At 44.0% G+C, this 24,091-nt stretch overlaps 1 protein-coding gene across 1 annotated transcript; it reads right to left on the bottom strand.

The window, feature by feature from the left end:
* Positions 1-282: 282 nt before the first annotated feature.
* Positions 283-24,023, bottom strand: LOC118385351 (mediator of RNA polymerase II transcription subunit 15-like). Its single transcript, XM_035772425.2, is given in 20 exon segments — positions 283-736; positions 2,219-2,317; positions 4,377-4,543; positions 4,786-4,946; positions 5,124-5,190; positions 5,289-5,352; positions 5,439-5,573; positions 5,855-5,902; positions 5,905-5,984; positions 6,115-6,239; positions 6,831-6,941; positions 8,465-8,569; positions 8,797-9,123; positions 10,242-10,540; positions 10,970-11,134; positions 11,258-11,284; positions 11,399-11,450; positions 12,988-13,075; positions 13,584-13,687; positions 23,950-24,023. Coding segments are annotated over 19 exon segments (2,334 nt in total). The 5' UTR covers positions 13,661-13,687; positions 23,950-24,023; the 3' UTR covers positions 283-599.
* Positions 24,024-24,091: the final 68 nt, after the last annotated feature.

The raw sequence follows: 24,091 nt of genomic DNA, 5'->3' as shown, positions 1-24,091 counted from the left end.
AATATTATGAAACTGGGCTCCACCATGGATGGAAAACACCATCTCAGGTGCTGCTCCAGAATCTCCCATAAGTGTTCAACTGTGTTAACATCTGGTGACAGACACCATTTAAACCCCCTGTAAATCCTTTGAGACACCTATTTCCAAGACACTGAGATCACTTCGAGCCACGTAGCCAAAACAATGAGCTACTGGGCATTTTATACATGACCCTAAACGTGATGGGATGCTAATTAATTATTTTGGAAGTTACCTATATCTAGGTTCATGAAAACACAGATGAACAGAAGAGTTTTTATTCATCAAAACAAAAATCCCTTGTGTGTATATATATATATATATATATACACACATACACACACACTTCAAAGCTTTACACCGCAAAGTTTTCAGTTATTGGTTATACATTTTCTCAAATCAAAATTCTTTACATAACTCATCCCAAATGGACCTTCTCATAATACAGTTTGTATAGAACCATCAGCAGCACACCCTAGTGATAGGGGAGAGCTGGTGCTCCAAGATGTGGTAGCCCACTCCTTCCAGTTTGCACTGTCTTAGTGATAAGTTATGCTGGACAGGTGAGGTGAGCTTCTTGTCTATGCTGCTGAAAGACAGGCTTGTCTGACACTCTGGGCCCAAGTATTGAGAAGTGCAGTCACTGAGTGCTTGTCTGGGAGCTGTAGGAGCTTGGAGGTCATATTTCTGTGAACGTTTTGTAGGAAGGGGTTAGCACCTGGAGGGTAGAGGAAGACAAAGTAAAGCATAAATCAACTCGAAAATGCATTGAAACCTGAGACAAGCTAAAAATAAATAAATATACATAACATTTTAAACTGTCATGGTAATGTTGAGCTACTTTCTCCATTACACCCAAAGTTACAGAGTCAATTTGACTAATACAGTGCATTCGGAAAGTATTCAGACCCCTTGACTTTTTCCGCATTTAGTTACATTACAGCATTTTTCTAAAAACTGATTAAATTGTTTTCCCCCTCAATCTACACACAATACCCCATAATGATAAAGCAAAAACAGGTTTGGACATTTTTGAAAATGTCTAAAAAATAAACTGAAATATCACATTTACATAAGTATTCAGACCTTTTACTCAGTAGTTTGTTTAAACACCCTTGTCAGCGATTTCAGCCTTGAGTCTGATGCTACAAGCTGGTTGTCCTGTTGGAAGGTGAACCTTCACCCCAGTCTGAGGATTTAATCGCTCTGGAGCAGGTTTTCATCAAGGATCTCTGTACTTTGCTCCGTTCATCTTTACCTCAATCCTGACTAGTCTCCTAGTCTTTGCCGCTGAAAAAAATCCACCCCCATGCTTCACCGCAGGGATGGTGCCAGGTTTCTTCCAGACGTGACACCTGGCATTCAGGCCAAAGAGTTCAATCTTGGTCTCATCAGACCAGAGAATCTTGTTTCATATGGTCAGAGTCCTTTAGGTGCCTTTTGGCAAACTCAAAGTGGGCTGTCATGTGCCTTTTACTGTGGACTGGCTTCCGTCTAGCCAGGAAGCATAAAAGCCTGATTTGTGGAGTGCCCATCTCCACAGAGGAACTCTGGAGCTCTGTCAGAGTGACTGACCACTGGGTTCTTGGTCACCTCCCTCCCGATTGGTCAGTTTAGCCGAGGGCCAGCTCTAGGAAGTGTCTTGGTGGTTCCAAACTTCTTCCATTTAAGAATGATGGAGGCCACTGTGTTCTTGGGGACCTTCAATGTTGCAGAAATGTTTGGTATCCTTCCTCAGATGTGCCTTGACACAATCTTGTCTAGGAGCTCTACGGACAATTCCTTCAACCTCATGGCTTGGTTTTTGCTCTGACATGCACTGTCATGTGTGGGACCTTATATAGACGTGTGTGTCTTTCCAAATCACGTCCAATCAATTGAATTTACCACAGGTGAACTCCAATCAAGTTTTAGAAACATCTCAAAGATGATCAATGGAAACAGGATGCCCCTGCGCTCAATTTCGAGTCTCATTGAAAAGGGTCTGAATACTTATGTAAATAAGGTATGTGTTTTATTTTTAATACATTTAAAACATGTCTAAAAACCTGTTTTCACTTTGTGTGTAGATTGATGAAAAAAAAAATGTTTTTAACCATTTTAGAATAAGGCTGCAACATAACAAAATGTGGAAAAAGTTAAGGGGTCTGAATACTTTCCGAATGCAATGTATGGGTACAGAGAAGCCAGTGTGTCTTACCATACACTTGCCCGTCGTCTGCCCACTGAGGGCTCTGGTCTGGGTAGTCTGCTGGGATGCTGAGCTGGAGAGGAGGCACACTTGGCAGGTTCTTATCATCTGGAAGAGAGAGGCAAGGAATAACGTCAGGCATCAATTTATTTTATATTTGAGAGAGAATAGTGAGATTTCCCCCGGTCTTCATCTCTCAATGCCCTACACTAGCGGTTGGCCCATAAGTGATTGACTCAGCCATGCCTTCTTGCCCATCCAATATTTCCTCACCTCCCAGCCCTTCTAATGCGACTAGCCCCGATACTCCTCCCACTTTCCCCCCTGCTCCGCTACAAAGTTTCTCCCTGCAGGCGCTCACTGAGTCTGAGGTGCTAAAGGAGATCCTTAAACGTGACCCCAAAAAACCCATCTGGGTCAGGTGGTTTAGATCCTTCTTTAAGGTTCCAGCCCCTATCATCGCTGAGCCTGTCTCTCCTCACTGGGGAAGTTCCAATTGCTTGGATGGCAGCCATGGTGCGTCCTTTATTTAAAAGGGGGAGATCAAGCTGATCCTGTTATAAGCCAATTTCTACTTTGCCCTGTTTATCAAAGTGTTGGAAAAATGTGTCAATCAACTGACGGGCTTTCTCGATGTCTATAGTATTCTCTCTGGTATGCAATCTGGTTTCCGTTCAGGTTATGGATGTGTCACTGCAACCTTACATTTCCTAAATTATGTCACGATTGCCCTTGATTCTAAGCAATGTTGTGCTGCTATTTTTATATAAAGTAGACCATTCCATTCTTGTGGGCCGGCTAAGGAGTATTGGTGTCTCTGAGGGGTCGTTGCCTGGTTTGCTAACTACCTCTCTCAAAGAGTGCAGTGTATAAAGTCAGAATATCCGCGGTCTCAGCCACTGCCCGTCACCAAGGGAGTACCCCAAGGGTCAATCCTAGACCCCATGCTCTTCTCAATTTACATCAACAACATAGCTCAGGCAGTAGGAGGTGCTCTCATTCATTTATATGCAGATGATACAGTCTTCTACTCAGCTGTTAAATGCTCTACAACAAAGATTTCTTAGTGTCCAACAAGCTTTCTCTGCCCGTAACCTTGTTCTGAACACCTCCTAAACAAAGATCATGTGGTTCGGTAAGAATAATGTCCCCCTCAGGTGTTATTACTACCCGAGGGTTTAGAGCTTGAGGTAGTCACCTTAAACCAGTACTTGGGAGTATGGCTAGATGGTACACTGTCCTTCTCTCAGCACATATCAAAGCTGCAGGCTAAGGTTAAATCTAGACTTGTTTCCTCTATCGTAATCACTCCTCTTTCACCCCAGCTGCTAAACTAACCCTGATTCAGATGACCATCCTACCCATGCCAGATTACGGAGACGTAATTTATATATCGACAAGTAAGGGTGCTCTCGAGCAGCTAGATGTTCTTTACCATTTGGCCATCAGATTTGCCCCCAATGCTCCTTATAGAACACATCACTGCACTCTATACTCCTCTGTAAACTGGTCATCTCTGTATACCCATCGCAAGACCCACTGGTTGATGCTTATTTATAAAACCCTCTTAGGACTCACTCCCCCCTATCTGAGATATCTACTGCAGCCCTCATCCTCCACATACAACACCCGTTCTGCCAGTCACATTATGTTAAAGGTCCCCAAAGCACACACATCCCTGGGTCGCTCCTCTTTTTTTAGTTCGCTGCAGCTAGTGACTGGAACGAGTTGCAACAAACACTCAAACTGGACAGTTCTCAATCTCTTCATTCAAAGACTCAAATCATGGACTCTGACACTTGTAGCTGCTTTGCGTAATGCATTGTTGTCTTTACCTTCTTGCCCATTGTGCTGTTGTCTGTTTCCAATCATGTTTGTACCATGTTGTCGTCATGTGTTGCTGCCATGCTGTACTGTTGTCTTAGGTCTCTATGTAGTGTTGTCTCATGTCATGTGTGTTTTGTCCTATATTTCAATTTTTAATTTCAGCCCCGTCCCTACAGGAGGTCTTTTGCTTCCATTATTGTAAATAAGAATTTGTTCTTAACTGACTTGCCTAGTTTAATAAAAGGTTAAATAAAATAAAATAAATAATTAGCAGAACATCCGCTCCAACTAAAATCATCCCGCGACTGAATCTAGTTGCCTACCTCAGCCCTTAACTCACCTAGTTTACAGATGAGGTGCACAGTGCCGTTGTTACTGCAGAACGAAGGGTCCAGGTTGACCAGGAACTTGGCATTAAGACGGGCCACCTCCCCCTGCAGGATGTTGGGGATGGTCTGACGGTCATCCTCCTCGTGTTTCCTCTTCCGGGCCGCGATGATGGGGCCCCTGTGGAGTGAAGAGAGAATAGACATGGGTGTCAGATGACGGCCTGATCCCACAGCTTCTGTACTCTTTAATACACTTTCTCTATGCACTGTAGGAAATGAGGATGGTCTTGTATCAACGACAGAGTGGTAGACAGAGATCTAAAGCAGGGTTGCTCCACAATGCCTGTCGAAAAATACTTTCCTACCCTGACCTAAAGTGTAGTGTTTCTGGACATGAAGGAGTGGTTAGGGTAAACTCACATGATGGGCGGCCCGTGGATGGCTGTCATGGCTGGGGCGAAGGTACGGTACAGGGAATGGTTGAAGACAGGCGAGCGGATGTTTGCCATGACGGCATCCAAGAGGGGCTGGCACAGGTACTGCTGCTTGGTGCAGGGCACAGGTGGAGGGGGTGGCGTCGGCTAGAACAGGTTTAGGAAAAAGTCAGTTGTTAAGGAGCTAAATAAGCAAACGTTTTGTTGAATTGTTGACGATTCACATTCAATGGGTAACCTTTAGGAATTCACGACAGAAAGACATTTTGAAAACCAAGGAGCAATTAAACAGCACAAAGATTATCAACACAGTCTCATGCTTACCACAGCCATATCATTCTTCAGTTTCTCCAGGGCTATCTCACACTTCTGTAAGGTTCTGAGAGGACACCTGCAAGTCCAGGAGAGGAGATATCATTCAATAACCATTGCTGAGACAAACTTGGATGGACACTGACACACATAAGCAACACACTTGTATTATTTTACCTTGTGTTGGGGTCAGTGAGAATGTTCAGCAGGCTCTTCATCTTACTCAGGTCCTTTTTCCTATCTGTTGGGAACGCAAACTCCCTTTAGTGAGTGGGAACAGCCAAGAGTGGCAAGAAAAGTAAGAAAGAGCATGGCGTGAATGCATACCTTCATTTTTGTCTATCTTGTTGATCATCCTACGCAGCGGCTCGATGTATTTGGAGAGCTGTTTGAGTTTCTCCATGTACTGCTGGTCCTCTTGCTGATTGGCCCCAGATGGACTCATCACTGAACTGGGGTTCCCTTCACATCACCAGACAACCACGTGGGACAACAATTAAAATCCTCGGGTACATTCAATGTGTTTACATAGTCTTGGGGACAATGGGAAAAGGCTTGATTGGTCTTCCAATATTTGGCATAGAATGTAAATAGAAAATGATATGGTTCCAGACAAATCAAAATCCTACATAGAGCCGATTTAAGAATGTAAACTATAGTAAGGAAAACAATCCTTACTATAAGGTATGATATTTAGGGGCTAAGGCCCCCACCTCTGCTCCAACGAGGAGTTGGGACAGTACCTGGGGTGTTGAGGGGTCCTGGGGAGGGAACGCTATAGTTCTGGGGGTGCGTGCGGTGGCTGGGCTATGCGAGGGCTGGGGGGATGGGCTAGGCTGGAAGCCACCTGGCGACGGTGTGGGACCAGAACTGCTGTGAAGAAACGCAATACAGTTGACACCAGAGAAAGTCATTCTATTCTAGACCTGAAATAAAAATGCCATATTCAAGTCAATAAAATCACTACATAAAGGGAGAGAGTGGGCTTGTCATCTTTGCTCACCTGACTGAGTTGGGCTGGGAGGACGGGGGCTGTGGGGATGGCTGTGGCTGGGGAGGGGGGGGCATGGACTGGGGGGTCTGCACCTGTACCGGCGAGGGCGATGACATCATCTGGTGCTGCTGAACCTATGGAGGGAGTGAAAAGAAAAATTGGGGGCTCACACCAGACGAACCAATCACTGGAGACCCCAGCACATCTTTAGCTGGTTGAATGCTGTATCACGTTACCATCCATCCTAGATAGCAGGGGGAAAAGATCCTTCAGCCATTACACCGACCAGGGCCTGAGTACCTACTGAGGAAGATAGGAAGAAAATACTTGTCTTACTGGTACTTACCATACACAATGAATACTGGCCAGACGCCCTTACACTGAGCAAAATAAACAACAGCATTCCCAATCACATCTATAGGCCTGCCCTTAATGGATTCCAAATGGCAACCTGCTTGTAGAAGGCACAGCTCTCTTTACATGAATCCACATACATATCTATACTGAGCATGAGAACAGATGTTTACTATCCGATCTAATTCCACTGGTCTGTATAAGAAGCAGAAGTGGAGGTTTGGGGATGAGATTTGAGGGCTGCACTGAGGGATGAGGGTTGGCATAAGGAAGCACACCAGAGGGACACGGTTTTAGGAGAGGTGGTGGTCACCATGAGGGTCAGGTCAGAGTAGGAAGACTACCTGGTCACTCTACCCTGGCGTAAATACCTGTGGCATTTGCTGTCCTCCCATGGCAGCAGAGTTTGGAGGTATGGCGGGGTTCGGGGCAGCGCGGGGCAACCGGGGTGGAATTTGCATCCCAAGGCGGGGCATCATCATCTTGGAGGACAGAGGGGACAACACACATGTCACAAGCAAAACAAGAAATGCAATGCATTAGCGGAGATGATGCACATGCACACACAAAAAAAAAACACACTCAGACCCATGCAAGCACACTCCCAGGAGCAAAATCTGTCAAATACATTACACAACAAACACATGGACGCACACTCATTGACACACAGACAGAGCCACAGTTAGTCATATCTTAAACCCTGGTGAGAGAGAGACAGCCAGGCAGCGTTGCCAAGCATGTGACCCTGTCTCCGGAGTCGGAACAAACAGTTGCCATGACAACAGTGATGAGGCCAGCCGTGGCCAGTGGGAACATGCGCCCTCTCCTCTTTAGGCCAAACCATGCAGTGTGTATGTTATTTAAATGGCTTAGCTAAGTACAGTAGGTCAACATTGCCAATTGACCAGAAATAACATAGATCTCAATTTTTGGTTACTAAATTATTCAACATTAATTTATTAAACATTCTAGTCTGGAAACTATTTCAATGGTTTTATCAAACAACGGTTGCGTAGAGAGACATTGCATTTTGAATGGTGGAACCTCACTGGTACCCCCAGTAGGAGGTTTGGCAGGGTTTTCCCAAACAGTATCTATTGGTCAATTGGATGAGAGAATGGGGGCCCTTCAATGGTTGATGATGCCATGTATTTGCATCTACAGTAACAGTAGCGCTGGTAGATGTAGCAGCCGAGTTGAAGAATATTGTTGGTTTGCAGGGCAGAGTAGGCATGCAGTTGCAGCATTCACTGCATGAACAACACACATGCATGGAGGGGGAACAAGACATTCTAACGTTGCTGTGAGGTACAATAAAGAGACATCCTCTGGGAGATCAACTTTATTTTCTCTCAGCAGCCCACCCGTGGGTTTCATTCTGAGAAATGCAGTAGCACACTTCCAGGGATTTTCAATAGGGAGAAGTAGCAGGGGGAGAAGAGGTCAAGGTGAGTTCTAGTTTGGTAGAGAAGAAAGGGATGGGGGAAGTGGCTTGTGGAAGTGAATCCTAGCTCCATCCCTATTTTGCTTGGAAGCGATAGAGACAGGAGTACCAAGCCTATCAAGGAATTCTCAGAAAGCATCATATTCAAATGACAACAAACTAAATTGATTTCCTGGGTTATGTAGGAGACTCATCATTCAGTTCAAACCAAAGAACCCCTGAGCCTGAGACATCAAGCAGCAACAGTGCAATTATTAGAATAGATGCTAACTTAAGTCTCTGTAGGTAACGTTGAGCTATAAAACAAGCATTACTGCCTCCTGGCTATGGCAGTAGATTAAATATGGCAACGGACAACACAGAGAAATATCCTGTGTCTTCCTCAAGTCATTTAACACCAACAGAAGAGCTTGCGACCCAAAATTAAATCAACTGCTGAAATTTCAAAGGGGGTGAATCTGAAAGCGTGCACTCACTCCAGACCAAGCTCAGTGACAAGTGGCAGTCCCCAGTCAGTCAATGAGTCCCACTACACACCAGCTTGCAGTGCTGTGCTCTTACCTGTCCAGGTACTGCTGCAGCTAGCTGGGCCTGGGCTGCCGCCTGTTGGGCTTGCTGCGCTGCCTGCTGGGCCTGCTGGACTTGCTGCTGCTGTATCGCTCTAGCCTGGCCACACAAACAGAACACAGCACATACACAAACACACACGCATAGGGAAGCAAGCAAGCAGAGGGGTGTGTAAAAAATAAAAAATAAAAAGATACTGGAATGGGTGTTATATCCCAGAGACTCGAGATTACGAATTTAGAGTGGACAATCAAAGGTCACCACTATTCTACAGAGGGTGAACTAAACATAGTTAATATTTTTCCATAACACCACCTCTGCTTTACCTGCAATGCTTGGATCTTGAGCTGTTGCTGCTGCTGACTGAGCGAGCTGATGGGCACGTGCTGTGTGGAGGTCATCTGTCCAGCGAGAGACTGGGGCACCATGCCCTGCTGCTGCTGGGAGTGGGGGGGTAGCTGGGCTGCCTGGGGCTGAGACTGGGCCTGAACCTGCTGCTGCTGCTGGACCATGTGCTGAATGGACTGCGCCTGGGCTTGTGCTTGGGCCTGGGCTTGGGCCTGGGCTTGAGCTTGTGCCTGGGCCTGGGCATGCTGCTGTTGGAGTTGTAACTGAACTATCTGCTGTTGTTGCTGGATCCTTGATGGGTGCATCTGAAGAGAGATGGGGAAGGCATGTAAATACTTAAATATAGATTATTTGAAGCCATAAAATATGCTAATTTTATCCTTATATTTATTTACCAAAAGATCAACCAATTGAACTGCCTTCTGTATTTGAAGCCATAAAATATGCTAATTTTATCCTTATATTTATTTACCAAAAGATTAACCAATTGAACTGCCTTCTGTATGTCGATGTTAGCTTTTGATGTACATCTAGGCATGCCATCATGGTGGGGATTGGAGCTTATACAGGGACACAAACTGGTGAGGGCCCAAAGGTGAAAAGAATTGTCACAATACCAACATTTTACTAACTATGTGATACCAGGCCAAGTATCACGATACCAAGTAGTATCATGATACCACAGGGTTTGCCCCTCGATCACTTGTTATCCATCCAAAAATGTGAGGCGCGCATGGTTTATAAAATTATATAAAATGTGTACCAATTACAGGTAGAAAGGGGAAGAAGGTAGCTCCGGTAAGGAGTGGTTTGAGCTACAAACTTATGGCAAACCTGACTGTCAATGTGCTCCGTTTTTCCTCTATGGCACTAAGAGGTTGGGTGACAGCGAAGCCAACTGCCCTTATTGTTCTTACAGGCGAAATTAAATGAGGCGTATCCACTTCGCTTGCGCAGCAAGCCGCTCCAATAACGTCTGCACACCCCAGCTCGCCATCACGGCAAAATAACATTTCAAAACTGATGGAGATGCACAGAAAGAATGGACAGAGAAGCAGCTGAGTAGGCTAATGGCTGGTGAGGGGATGTGGCTGGATGCTCACAGCTGTCACGTGATATTGGATGAAGCACTCATTCTGACATGACAAATCTGACATCACGCTCTGAACTCTGATATTCTATTTGTAGGCCGTGTAGGGATACATTCTGTGCTCAGTCATTCATTTCGAGAGAGAGAAGGTAGTGATCACAGGGAGAAGATCTGTTTGAGGCTCTTCTGTATAGCACTATGGGTGATACACTCTACGCCTGCACACTTTTTGTCCGTTTTTTTACAGCTCTACACAACTCACGTGGATGACCTATTTTGAGATCCAAGCGGCAAACATCGTCAAAAATGGACAAGTTTGCATCCCTGTTATACCTGGTTCTGTTGTTGCTGGTTTTGGGCCTGCTGCTGCTGCTGGTTTTGGTGCTGCTGTTGGAGCTGTTGGTTCTGATGGTGTTGCTGCTGTAACTGTTGCAGCTTCAGCTGCTGCTGGACCTGAAACTGCTGCTGCTGTATGGCTGTCTGTTGTTGCATAGCTGTCTGCTGCTGCTGCATGGCCGTCTGTTGCTGTTGTTGCATGGCTGTCTGTTGCTGCTGTGCCTGGAACTGCTGGAACTGAATGGACTGCTGCTGCTGGGCAATCTGCTGCATCTGCATCTGCCCTGGACCTCCTACTACAGGGAGGATGAGGACAAAACAGACACACATCCTCCAGCTGAGAACTTGGGGAAAGCCCTGGAGGAAAAGCACTACACCTGAGCGTTACTGAGGAAACAAAAATATGAGTGTAGAGCAGTGCCTGTGAGCCGAGTTGAGCGGTCGGAAATCCAGCTCACTGCACACAGAGCGCTCCACGTCCATTTCCCCAGCTGCAGTCAAATTGTGCCCGCTCTGCTCCTCGCTCTGCTCCCACTCATCTCTGCTCACATGCTCTGAGCCTCATGGAGGACACAGGAATATGAGTTTGGAGGTCCCTGATCGAAAATCAAAATGTCATGACCAGTAGGCTACTGATCCAATTGTTTCTGTGGGCTAACAGACAGCAGCATTCAAATAAACATGAATAACGTGAGAACGTTAAATAGCTTCAGAAATACACTCACTGGCTTGAGGATTTCCAGCCACACCTGCCATTGCATGCTGACCCATTTGCATCTGCCCCATGGTCCCCATGCCACCCATGGGTGCACCAGGTGGCCTAGGCCCCATGGCGATGCCACCTGGAACCCCTGGAACCCCTGTGAGATTTGTCAGGGCATTCATGGGATCTAGAAGAGGGGAGACAGTATATACATTTTACACATGGGTAGCGGCATGAGTAGCTACATAGATATTCTTCTGAATGTCTTTCAGTAAGGGAAAACATATTTAGCAAAATCACAACAACTCACCCAGACCTCCTCCTTGTGCCTTTTTATCTGCAAAACAAAAAATATACCATTACGTAACTCAACTTTACAGAATAGTTGTCTCAAAATATGAACAAGAGTTAGACCTACATTTCAGAAAGGAAAAGTATGTGGGGTACTTACGAATGTCTCTGAAGTGAATGATCAACCTTGCTACCAGGGACAAGTATTCTTCCTGTTCAGAATTAAACAATAACACCATTATAACACACAAAAATATAAATGCACCATGTAAAGAGTTGGTTCCATGAATAAACTAATAGATCACAGAAATCTTCCATTTGTGCACACATTTGTTTACATCCCTGTTAGTGAGCATTTCTCCTTTGCCAAGATAATCCACCCACCTGCCAGGTATGGCATATCACAAAGCTGATTAAAAAACATGATCATTACACAGGTGCACCTTGTGTTGGTGCCAATAAAAGAGTACTAAAATGTGCAGTTTTTTCAACAACACAATGCCAGAAATGTCTCAAGTTGAGGGAGCATGCAATTAGCATGGTGACTGCAGGGATGTCCACCAGAGCTGTTGCCAGTGAATGTAACGTTAATTTCTCTACCATAAGCCACCTCCAACATTGTTTTAGAGAATTTGTCTATACATACAACTGACATTACAACTGCAGACCACTCCAGCCCAGGACCTCAACATCCAGCTTCTTTTCCTCTGGGATCGTCTGAGACTTGCAAACCGGACAGCCGATGAAACAGCGGGCTTGCACAACCCGAAGAATTTTGGCCCAAACTGTCAGAAACATCCCCAGGGAAGCTCATCTGCGTGCTTGTCGTCCTCACCAGGGTCTTGAACCGACTGCAGTTCGGCGTCGTAACCGATTTCAGTGGGCCAATGCTCACCTTCAATGGTCACTGGCACACTGGAGAAGTGTGCTCTTCAACTGTACCGGGCAGATGGCAGACTGTTTAGCGTGTATGGCATCGTGTGGGCGAGCGGTTTGCTGATGTCAATGTTGTAAACAGAGTGCCCCATGGTGGAGGTGAGGTTATGGTATGGGCAGGCATGAACGAAGGACAACGAACAGAATTGCATTTTATCAATGGCAATTTGAATGCAGAGATACCGTAACAGGATCATGCCATTCATCCACCGCCATCACCTCATGTTTCAGAATGATAATGCACGGCCCCATGTCGCAAGGATCTCCACACAATTCCTGGATGCTGAAAATGTCCCAGATCTTCATGGCTTGCATACTCATCAGACATGCTGGTGTTCTGGATCAACATGTACAACAGTGTGTTCCAGTTCCCACCAATATCCAGCAACCTCGCACAGCCATTGAAGAGAATTGGGACAACATTCCACAGGCCACAATCAGCAGCTTGATCAATTCTATGCAAAGGAGATGCGTCACGCTACATGAGGCAAATGGTTGTCACACCAGATACTGACTGGTTTTCTGATCCACGCCCCTACTTTTTCTGGGAATAACAGATATATATCAGTCATGTGACATCCATAGATTAAGGCCAAATGGATTCCTTTCAATTGACTGATTTCCTTATATGAACTGTGACTCAGTAAAATCTTTGAAATTGTTGCATGTTACATTTATATTTTGGTTCAGTGTAGATGAGATGGTCATTCTTCACCAATAATTCCAGTTAATTATACAGAACGTGGCCGAGTGTTGTCTGGTGATCCATGATGAGTTTACTAGGTGTGTGTAAATGGAAAAACGTTCACTCACTCTAGATTTGGCTTTGACATAAACATGATTCTCCATATCATTGCTGGACTTCGTGTGTGCAGTCCCAGCCTTTCTCATCGCCTCTTCACTGAAAAAGAGATTAAGATCAAACGAATGTTGGAAGATTATATATTTTTGCCTGCTGTATTTTGCTAACACACATTCCAGTGATATTATATTAATGGATGATTAACTGCAATTTACTCTAAATGAGGCCAAGAAGAAATGTCACCGGGTCTGTGATGACTATACCTCGCATCTAGCTAGCCAGCTAACATTAGCTAGCTAGTTACATAGGAAGCGAAGTAACAATAGTAAAGGCTAGTTTGGCTAACCTTTAACTGAACGCCAATTAGTTCGTCTCAAAACTTCTCAAACTGCAGGCATTGTTTTATGGTCAAAGTAGAACACATGCAGCTAACTGCATCAACCCAGATGATGCATTGCTTACGGCCTCATATCAAGCATGTTCAGTAGCGAAGCTAACATAGATGGCTAACTGGTGTGCTAGCCACTGTCGTGATAATAGCGGAGTAAATAAAATATCACAACGTGAGCAACGTTTACACATTTTTAATAAAACTAAATAGTCTCACATTTGTGCAACAACTTTCTGTCGGAATGCAGGGCTTCTCCAATCGCTTTCTGGTCCTGGGACCTCCATTGCAGACATCGTTTTCAGACAAGCCGCAAACGTAGGCTTTGAATGAATGCAGCACCAAAAAGCATAAATAGAAAACATAAACGTACTTCCGGTTTAAATTCTCCATCCATTCAAGAGCTGCTACATCTGCAACAATGTAGCTGTAGTTTTCAAAGACATCTCTGATTAGAAAGATTTTAGTAGTGCTTAATGTGATAAACTAATCTCTGATTGGAAACGAATACTTTCAATGGGGGTGGACTTTTAGGAGTAGGCCTCTGAATTTCATGGATCTACAAAACGTACTATTCTGAGTTTGGCAACATGAAGTGAGGCATCTGCATGGGGCTGTTAATCTGAACTGCAAGGATGTACAGTGTACATGTACAAGAGTACATAAACAAGAGTACATAAACCTAACAGACAGGGGAATTACAAATCAAGATTCATTTTCAATGTATTAAATACTTTTATGGTGCGTATTGCTTTTTTGTTTTTACATTTACTGATAATTTCTAAGTAATATTTAAATTATAACTTAAATAATGTGAAGAGGGGTTTGGTTCTCTGCCCACTTCGTTTTATGGATAAAGAATCTTCGATGAAAGATAAACAAATTAACAATGAAAGTTAAATCAGGGTCCATATCATTTGGATCGAAACAAAACAGAATATCAGAGTCCCTCAGATTAATAACAGTCATTTATTTTAAAATAAAATCTTCTAACTCACTCCAAAATCTTCTGACATAAGAACAGTCCCCCCAAAAATGGTCAAGAGTCTCTGGGTCACAACCACAAAATACACATTTGTTATCAATAGCTATTTTAAATCTGTGTATGATAAAGATCTGTACAGGGTAGATTCTATGAATGAGTTTGTATGATACTTATTTCATCTTATTAAATATACAATATTTACCAGACAACAACAAAACTTAGTTCCAGTTTACTTGTCCTAGGGCTGCATTCCAGTACATTTTAGCAGAGGGAATAGCAACATATTGACATAGATTCCATATATACATGTTATTACATTTATAGTTTAACATGTAAATTCCTTCTACTTTAATTGGACAGTTCTGACTTAGAATATGTGGACAACTACAAATACCTAGGTGTCTGGTTAGAGTGTAAACTCTCCTTCCAGACTCACATCAAACATCTCCAATCCAAAGTTAAATCTAGAATTGGCTTCCTATTTCGCAACAAAGCATCCTTCCCTCATGCTGCCAAACATACCCTTGTAAAACTGACCATCCTACCGATCCTCGACTTCGGCGATGTCATTTACAAAATAGCCTCCAATACCCTACTCAATAAATTGGATGCAGTCTATCACAGATCCATCCGTTTTTTTTACCAAAGCCCCATATACTACCCACCACTGCAACCTGTACGCTCTCGTTGGCTGGCCCTCGCTTCATACTCGTCGCCAAACCCACTGGCTTCAGGTCATCTACAAGACCCTGCTAGGTAAAGTCCCCCCTTATCTCAGCTCGCTGGTCACCGTAGCAGCACCCACTTGTAGCACGCGCTCCAGCAGGTATATCTCTGGTCACCCCCAAAACCAATTCTTCCTTTGGCCGCCTCTCCTTACAGTTCTCTGCTGCCAATGACTAGAACGAACTACAAAAATCTCTGAAACTGGAAAAACGTATCGCCCTCACTAGCTTTAACCACCAGCTGTCAGAGCAGCTCACAGATTACTGCACCTGTACATAGCCCATCTGCTCACATTGTATATAGACATATTTTTCTACTGTATTATTGACTGTATGTTTGTTTTACTCCATGTGTAACTCTGTGTTGTTGTATGTGTCGAACTGCTTTGCTTTATACTGGCCAGGTTGCAATTGTAAATGAGAACTTGTTCTCAACTTGCCTACCTGGTTAAATAAAAAGGTGAAATAAAAAAATCAATACAAATATTCCAGATTGTTTTTTTATTTATTTTTTATTTCACCTTTATTTAACCCGGTAGGCTAGTTGAGAACAAGTTCTCATTTGCAACTGCGACCTGGCCAAGATAAAGCATAGCAGTGTGAACAGACAACACAGAGTTACACATGGAGTAAACAATTAGCAAGTCAATAACACAGTAGAAAAAAATGGGCAGTCTATATACAATGTGTGCAAAAGGCATGAGGAGGTAGGCGAATAATACAATTTTGCAGATTAACACTGGAGTGATAAATGATCAGATGGGCATGTACAGGTAGAGATATTGGTGTGCAAAAGAGCAGAAAAGTAAATAAATAAAAACAGTATAAAAACAGTATGGGAATGAGGTAGGTGAAAAAGGGTGAGCTATTTACCTATAGACTATGTACAGCTGCAGCGATCGGTTAGCTGATGTTTGAAGTTGGTGAGGGAGATAAAAGTCTCCAACTTCAGCGATTTTTGCAATTCGTTCCAGTCACAGGCAGCAGAGTACTGGAACGAAAGGCGGCCAAATGAGGTGTTGGCTTTAGGGATGATCAGTGAGATACACCTGCTGGAGCGCGTGCTACGGATGGGTGTTGCCATCGTGACCAGTGAACTGAGATAAGGCGGAGCTTTACCTAGCATGGACTTGTAGATGACCTGGAGCCAGTGGGTCTGGCGACGAATATGTAGTGAGGGCCAGCCGACTAGAGCATACAAGTCGCAGTGGTGGGTGGTATAAGGTGCTTTAGTGACAAAACGGATGGCACTGTGATAGACTGCATCCAGTTTGCTGAGTAGAGTGTTGGAAGCCATTTTGTAGATGACATCGCCGAAGTCGAGGATCGGTAGGATAGTCAGTTTTACTAGGGTAAGCTTGGCAGCGTGAGTGAAGGAGGCTTTGTTGCGGAATAGAAAGCTGACTCTGGATTTGATTTTTGATTGGAGATGTTTGATGTGAGTCTGGAAGGAGAGTTTGCAGTCTAGCCAGACACCTAGGTACTTATAGATGTCCACATATTCAAGGTTGGAACCATCCAGGGTGGTGATGCTAGTCGGGCATGCGGGTGCAGGCAGCGATCGGTTGAAAAGCATGCATTTGGTTTTACTCGCGTTTAAGAGCAGTTGGAGGCCACGGAAGGAGTGCTGTATGGCATTGAAGCTCGTTTGGAGGTTTGATAGCACAGTGTCCAATGACGGGCCGAAAGTATATAGAATGGTGTCGTCTGCGTAGAGGTGGATCAGGGAATCGCCCGCAGCAAGAGCAACATCATTGATATATACAGAGAAAAGAGTCGGCCCGAGAATTGAACCCTGTGGCACCCCCATAGAGACTGCCAGAGGACCGGACAGCATGCCCTCTGATTTGACACACTGAACTCTGTCTGCAAAGTAATTGGTGAACCAGGCAAGGCAGTCATCCGAAAAACCGAGGCTGTTGAGTCTGCCGATAAGAATTTGGTGATTGACAGAGTCGAAAGCCTTGGCGAGGTCGATGAAGACGGCTGCACAGTACTGTCTTTTATCGATGGCGGTTATGATGTGGTCCTTCTGTGGCTCAGTTGGTAGAGCATGGCGCTTGTAACGCCAGGGTAGTGGGTTCGATTCCCGGGACCACCCATACGTAGAATGTATGCACACATGACTGTAAGTCGCTTTGGATAAAAGCGTCAGCTAAATGGCATATATTATTATTATTATATTATTATTATATATTATATGATATCATTTAGTACCTTGAGTGTGGCTGAGGTGCACCCGTGACCGGCTCGGAAACCAGATTGCACAGCGGAGAAGGTACGGTGGGATTCGAGATGGTCAGTGACCTGTTTGTTGACTTGGCTTTCGAAGACCTTAGATAGGCAGGCAGGGCAGGATGGATATAGGTCTATAGCAGTTTGGGTCCAGGGTGTCTCCCCCTTTGAAGAGGGGGATGACTGCGGCAGCTTTCCAATCCTTGGGGATCTCAGACGATATGAAAGAGAGGTTGAACAGGCTGGTAATAGGGGTTGCAACAATGGCGGCAGATAGTTTCAGAAATAGCGGGTCCAGATTGTCAAGCCCAGCTGATTTGTACGGGTCCAGGTTTTGCAGTTCTTTCAGAACATCTGCTATCTGGATTTGGGTAAAGGAGAACCTGGAGAGGCTTGGGTGAGGAACTACGGGGGGCGGAGCTGTTGGCCGAGGTTGGAGTAGCCAGGCGGAAGGCATGGCCAGCCGTTGAGAAGTGCTTATTGAAGTTTTCGATAATCATGGATTTATCGGTGGAGACCGTGTTTCCTAGCCTCATTGCAGTGGGCAGCTGGGAGGAGGTGCTCTTGTTCTCCATGGACTTCACAGTGTCCCAGAACTTTTTGGAGTTGGAGCTACAGGATGCAAACTTCTGCCTGAAGAAGCTGGCCTTAGCTTTCCTGACTGACTGCGTGTATTGGTTCCTGACTTCCCTGAACAGTTGCATATCACGGGGGCTATTCGATGCTATTGCAGTCCGCCACAGGATGTTTTTGTGCTGGTCGAGGGCAGTCAGGTCTGGAGTGAACCAAGGGCTGTATCTGTTCTTGGTTCTGCATTTTTGAACGGAGCATGCTTATCCAAAATGGTGAGGAAGTTACTTTTAAAGAATGACCAGGCATCCTCAACTGACGGGATGAGGTCAATGTCCTTCCAGGATACACGGGCCAGGTCGATTAGAAAGGCCTGCTCACAGAAGTGTTTTAGGGAGCGTTTGACAGTGATGAGGGGTGGTCGTTTGACTGCGGCTCCGTGGCGGATACAGGCGATGAGGCAGTGATCGCTGAGATCCTGGTTGAAGACAGCGGAGGTATATTTGGAGGACCAGTTGGTCAGGATGACGTCTATGAGGGTGCCCTTGTTTACAGAGTTAGGGTTGTACCTGGTGGGTTCCTTGATGATTTGCGTGAGATTGAGGGCATCTAGCTTAGATTGTAGGACTGCCGGGGTGTTAAGCATATCCCAGTTTAGGTCACCTAACAGAACAAACTCTGAAGCTAGATGGGGGCGATCAATTCACAAATGGTGTCCAGGGCACAGCTGGGAGCTGACGGGGTCGGTAGCAGGCGGCAACAGTGAGAGACTTGTTTCTGGAGAGAGTAATTTTCAAAATTAGTAGTTCAAACTGTTTGGGTATGGACCTGGAAAGTATGACATTACTTTGCAGGCTATCTCTGCAGTAGACTGCGACTCCGCCCCCTTTGGCAGTTCTATCTTGACGGAAGATGTTATAGTTGGGTATGGAAATCTCTGAATTTTTGGTGGCCTTCCTGAGCCAGGATTCAGACACGGCAAGGACATCAGGGTTAGCAGAGTGTGCTAAAGCAGTGAGTAAAACAAACTTAGGGAGGAGGCTTCTGATGTTGACATGCATAAAACCAATACTTTTTCGATCACAGAAGTCAACAAATGAGGGTACCTGGGGACATGCAGGGCCTGGGTTTACCTCCACATCACCCGCGGAACAGAGAAGGAGTAGTATGAGGGTGCGGCTAAAGGCTATCAAAACTGGTCGCCTAGAGCGTTGGGGGCAGAGGATAAGAGGAGCAGGTTTCTGGGCATGGTAGAATATATTCAGGGCATAATGCGCAGACAGGGGTATGGTGGGGTGCGGGTACAGCGGAGGTAAGCCCAGGCACTGGGTGATGATGAGAGAGGTTGTATCTCTGGACATGCTGGTTGTAATGGGTGAGGTCACCGCATGTGTGGGGGGTGGGACAAAGGAGGTAACAGGGGTATGCAGAGTGGATCTAGGGGCTCCATTGTGAACTAAAACAATGATAACTAACCTGAACAACAGTATACAAGGCATATTGACATTTGGGAGAGACATACAGCGAGGCATACAGTAATCACAGGTGTTGAATTGGGAAAGCTAGCTAAAAACAGTAGGCGAGGCTAATCAGCTAGCACAACAAACAGCAGGTAAAATGGCGTTGACTAGGCAACTGGGCCGACAGATAAAACAAACAAGCAGAATGGAGTACCGTGATTAATGGACAGTCCAGCGTGCGTCAGCTATGTAGCCAAGAGAACAGTGTCCAGGGGGCAGCGGTGGATGGGCAGGGAAGCTGGGCTGGCGAGTGTTATCCAGGTTTTTTTTTAAAAACTAACAATGACTAAATAGCTTGTAGCTAGTTAGCTGGTTAGCGTCTGGAGGTTCTTGAGTGTGTCATAAAAATAAAATAAAATTGTATTCCTATAAGGGGATAATTGTGTTTGTAAATTATGTTCCAAGTTAGGAGTACTTGTTTATGAAAGTTACCAAGCTTAATAGGGATGTTACCCATATCAAATTCCTGGGACCTCAGTCTATTCAGAATCTATTTCAGGATCTTATGACCTCACCACTAGTTTCCATTACCCACTAGACAAGAGGGTGTTGAAATCGAGGAAACCTGAAAGTGTCCTGAATTCTAGTAGTTGCACAAACAAAGAGATTGCATCACCCAAATAGCCTAAATGCATACATTTTTTACATCAATACACAGCATATTTAATGGGTGATTTTTCTTTTGAAAGGGGAAGTGTATTTCAAATGGACAAAGAAAACAGTCTTACTTTGATGTGCATAGGACTTCAGTAACTGGAAACAGATGTGTCTGTCCTTCTTTCCAACACTGCCATATTAGTTGTTATTTTTTTTGTGTGTGTTTTTATTGATTTTACTGAATTTTCTGTCATTCTTGGATGAGGCATTTGTATGTCCCCCCCCCTACTTTTGACTGAGCTGGTGCTGCTTCCTGTGGGAGTTGTAGTTTGAGTCATTCTGACCCATTTATTCATAATCACCAAATACGTTTATTGCAATAGAAGGCTCTGCCCATTACCTACATCACATACCCCTTCTGTTAGTCATGTTGGTAAGTTCATCAAGTGACAATGAAACAAATGACCTAGAAGGCATTTTTTGGGGAACCAGAATGCAAAAATAGTAGATAAATCAGTAGGGTCACAGAAATTCTGTTAATCCTTCTATATGGTATTTAATTTCACTCTTGGTCAGTGAAGTAGCCTAGGCCTATGTTTTGGAGTCAGCAGATATTATACATTCACATAAAAAAACTCCTGTAGGTTTTCATCCAATTTGTTGCACCAGTGAGCCTTTGCAAGAATGTGGGAATTGGCCGGCGTTAGCCATTAAGAATCAGTGGGTACAAATCTATTAACATTCAGACTGTGTTGCAGTGATGAGACCAACTCTGTGCCAGTAGCAATCTCAAGAGGTATGTACTCTGAAAACTCTTCTATTTCCAAACCAAGAGAGGAAGATAGAAACTGAATGTGACCAAATGTTATGGTTGACTCACAAAATCTACGAAACAACCTCTCATGCAAATGCTAGTCCTAATGTATTCATGTGTTCATTTGCATAGTTTTTTGGAGGGTCTTGGGTGGCAATGTTTCCTGCATTCACATGCATCCTGTCCCTTTCAGAATAGAATGCTGAGTGTGGGGAGGCCCAAGTCGATGTGTCATGGTTCTATGCCAGATGACACTTCAGAGGAGCTTGAATGGAGGGGAAGTTGAGGATTGACAGGAATTGAAAATAAGGAAATATGCTGGTGGGGACATCTATTCATGAATCGTGTGTAGACTGAATAGCGTACACTAGGCTAATCACCAAGCAGGCCCCTATACCTATAAATGTTGATTTGAAGAACAAATTGCCTGAATCACAGCACATTTATTGGTCACATACACATACACATGGTTAGCAGATGTTAATGTGAGTGTAGCGAAATGCTTGTGCTTCTAGTTCTGGCCATGCAGTAATATCTAACAAGTAATCTAACAATTTCACAACAACTACCTAATACACACAAGTGTAAAGGAATGAATAAGAATATGTACATATAAATATATGGATGAGCGATGGCCGAATGGCATAGGCAAGATGCAGTAGATAGTATAGAGTACAGTATATACATATGAGATTAGTAATGTAGGGTATGTAAACATTATATAAAGTGGCATTGTTTAAAGTGTCTAGTGATACATTTATTACATCCAAATTTTAATTAATTAAATTGTAATTTTAATTATTAAAGAGGCTAGAAATTTGAGTCAGTATGTTGGCAGCAGCCACTCAATGTTAGTGATGGCTGTTTAACAGTCTGATGGCCTTGAGATAGAAGCTGTTTTTCAATCTCTCGGTCTCAGCTTTGATGCACCCTCAGGAGGCTGAAGAAATTTGTCTTGTCACCAAAAGCACTCACAAACTTCTACAGATGCACAATCGAGAGCATCCTGTTGGGCTGTATCACCGCCTGGTACGGCAACTGCTCCGCCCACAACCGTAAGGCTCTCCAGAGAGTAGTGAGGTCTGCACAACGCATCACCGGGGGCAAACTACCTGCCCTCCAGGACACCTACACCACCTGATGTCACAGGGAGGCCATAAAGATCATCAAGGACAACAACCACCCGAGCCACTGCCTGTTCACCCCGCTATCATCCAGAAGGCGAGGTCAGTACAGGTGCATCAAAGCTGGGACCGAGAGACTGAAAAACAGCTTCTATCTCAAGGCCATCAGACTGTTAATTAAACAGCCACCACAAACTGACTCAACTCCAGCCACTTTAATAATGGGAATTGATGGGAAATTATGTAAAATATATCCCGAGCCACTTTAAACAATGCTACCTAATATAATGTTTACATACCCTACATTATTAATCTCATATGTATACGTATATACTGTACTCTATATCATCTACTGCATCCTTATGTAATACATGTATCACTAGCCACTTTAACTATGCCACTGTTTACATACTTATCTCATATGTATATACTGCACTCAATACCATCTACTGTATCTTGCCTATGCTGCTCTGTACCATCACTCATTCATATATCTTTATGTACATATGCTTCATCCCCTTACACTTGTGTCTATAAGGTAGTAGTTTTGGAATTGTTAGCTAGATTACTTGTTGGTTATTACTGCATTGTCGGAACTAGAAGCACAAGCATTTCGCATCTCGCATTAACATCTGCTAACCATGTGTATGTGACAAATAAAATTTGATTTGATTTGAATTTAAGATTTTTTAATCGGTAGGACTACAAGAAAACGTAGACTACATTTTGCTTAAATTGTGTGCATTACCTCATCACGCACTGATTTTTATGCAACAAGTCCATTTGGTGGAAATACCAGTAGGAAAATGCACATATTTTTTTATGCAGATTCTACAATATTCGCATGAAAATCTGTACCCTTCTGCTTTTGGCCGTGCTTGAGCAGAAATGCTGGTGATGTGCAGTTTGCGAAAGATTAGCTATTTTTGAACGACTCTTTTTACTGACTCGAGAGTCACGATATGTCTTTCTGATTGACTCGTTAATGTTAGTCGTTCGTTTGCCATGATAGTGCTGGCCGCAATGAGTCCTAGGCCTACAGAAGGATTAATACACGCTCCTCCGGCTCAGTGGCTCTAGAGACGTGCTCCGACCACCAACTGTGTGCCATATGCGCGCAGGGAAATATATCATGAGCAAAGAGAAGAAAAATACATGTTTAGAATTGAGCATTGGCAAAAAAATGTATGCAATTAATTGGTTGGATGTTATTATTTACACATCTTTGTAAAACCAAAACATACACAGCCTGTATGTCAACGTCATACTTTCAAAATCTTAGCTAGCAGTCATCATCATGAATCAAGTCAACAATCAAGTTGCCTGGATGTAAGGTGTCCTATTTATATCAGTACACTCATCACTGAAACCCTATGACACTTCTATTTGATCAAATAAAAACCTATGTGAGAAATGTCGGTGGAAACGCTTTGGAGTCACGTGATAACATGTTGCGCGGTATTCCCACAACGACTCATCAGTAAAGCAGGCAGTTTATTAGGCTACATACGAACTAAATGATGACGAACTTCACATGGTGGTAAAAGTGCAAGGTGATGAGTTTGATGGTCCATTCCAATAAATATCGAGGGTCTTAGTCTGGTGACATGATAATCGATGTTTGGTTGCCATTTGACAAAATAATCTCTCTTTTGTCCATAATAATCTCATCATGAAGGCTATACACGCAATATTGGCAAGAATTTAACTGCCAATACCGGAGGTGGCATACTCGCTATATAACGCAAACATTTTTTGTGAGATAGATTTGAAAATACGATGGAATCGAATTTTATATTTAGTACATCCGAATTCACCCGCAAAATATCGTTTAATGTGCCCTACTTCCTCACGCACATACTTGTATCCACATGTTTGATGGAGAAATGCGCATATTATTTTTATGCGGATTTTAGAATATTCGCATGGAAATCTGTCGCCAATTGGATGGAAACCACTATTAACCTCCAAACAAAACTCTTTGCTTGGTGGGCGAAACAACGGAAAACCGCTACCTGCTGGAGGAAGAAAGATTTCCCGTCGAGTTGGGCCTCTGTCTTCCTCTTCCGTAGCGCGAGGTGTCAGTGACGTGAAAATATACTTGGTTGCCACAATCATATACACTCCGCCTATTTCTACAATTTATTTTCTTAACAT

This window comes from Oncorhynchus keta, chromosome 6 (assembly GCF_023373465.1).
Source record: "Oncorhynchus keta strain PuntledgeMale-10-30-2019 chromosome 6, Oket_V2, whole genome shotgun sequence".
Lineage (NCBI taxonomy): Eukaryota > Metazoa > Chordata > Actinopteri > Salmoniformes > Salmonidae > Oncorhynchus > Oncorhynchus keta.
The sequence above is the reverse complement of the archived record's forward strand: the minus strand, read 5'-3'. Positions and strand labels throughout refer to the sequence as shown.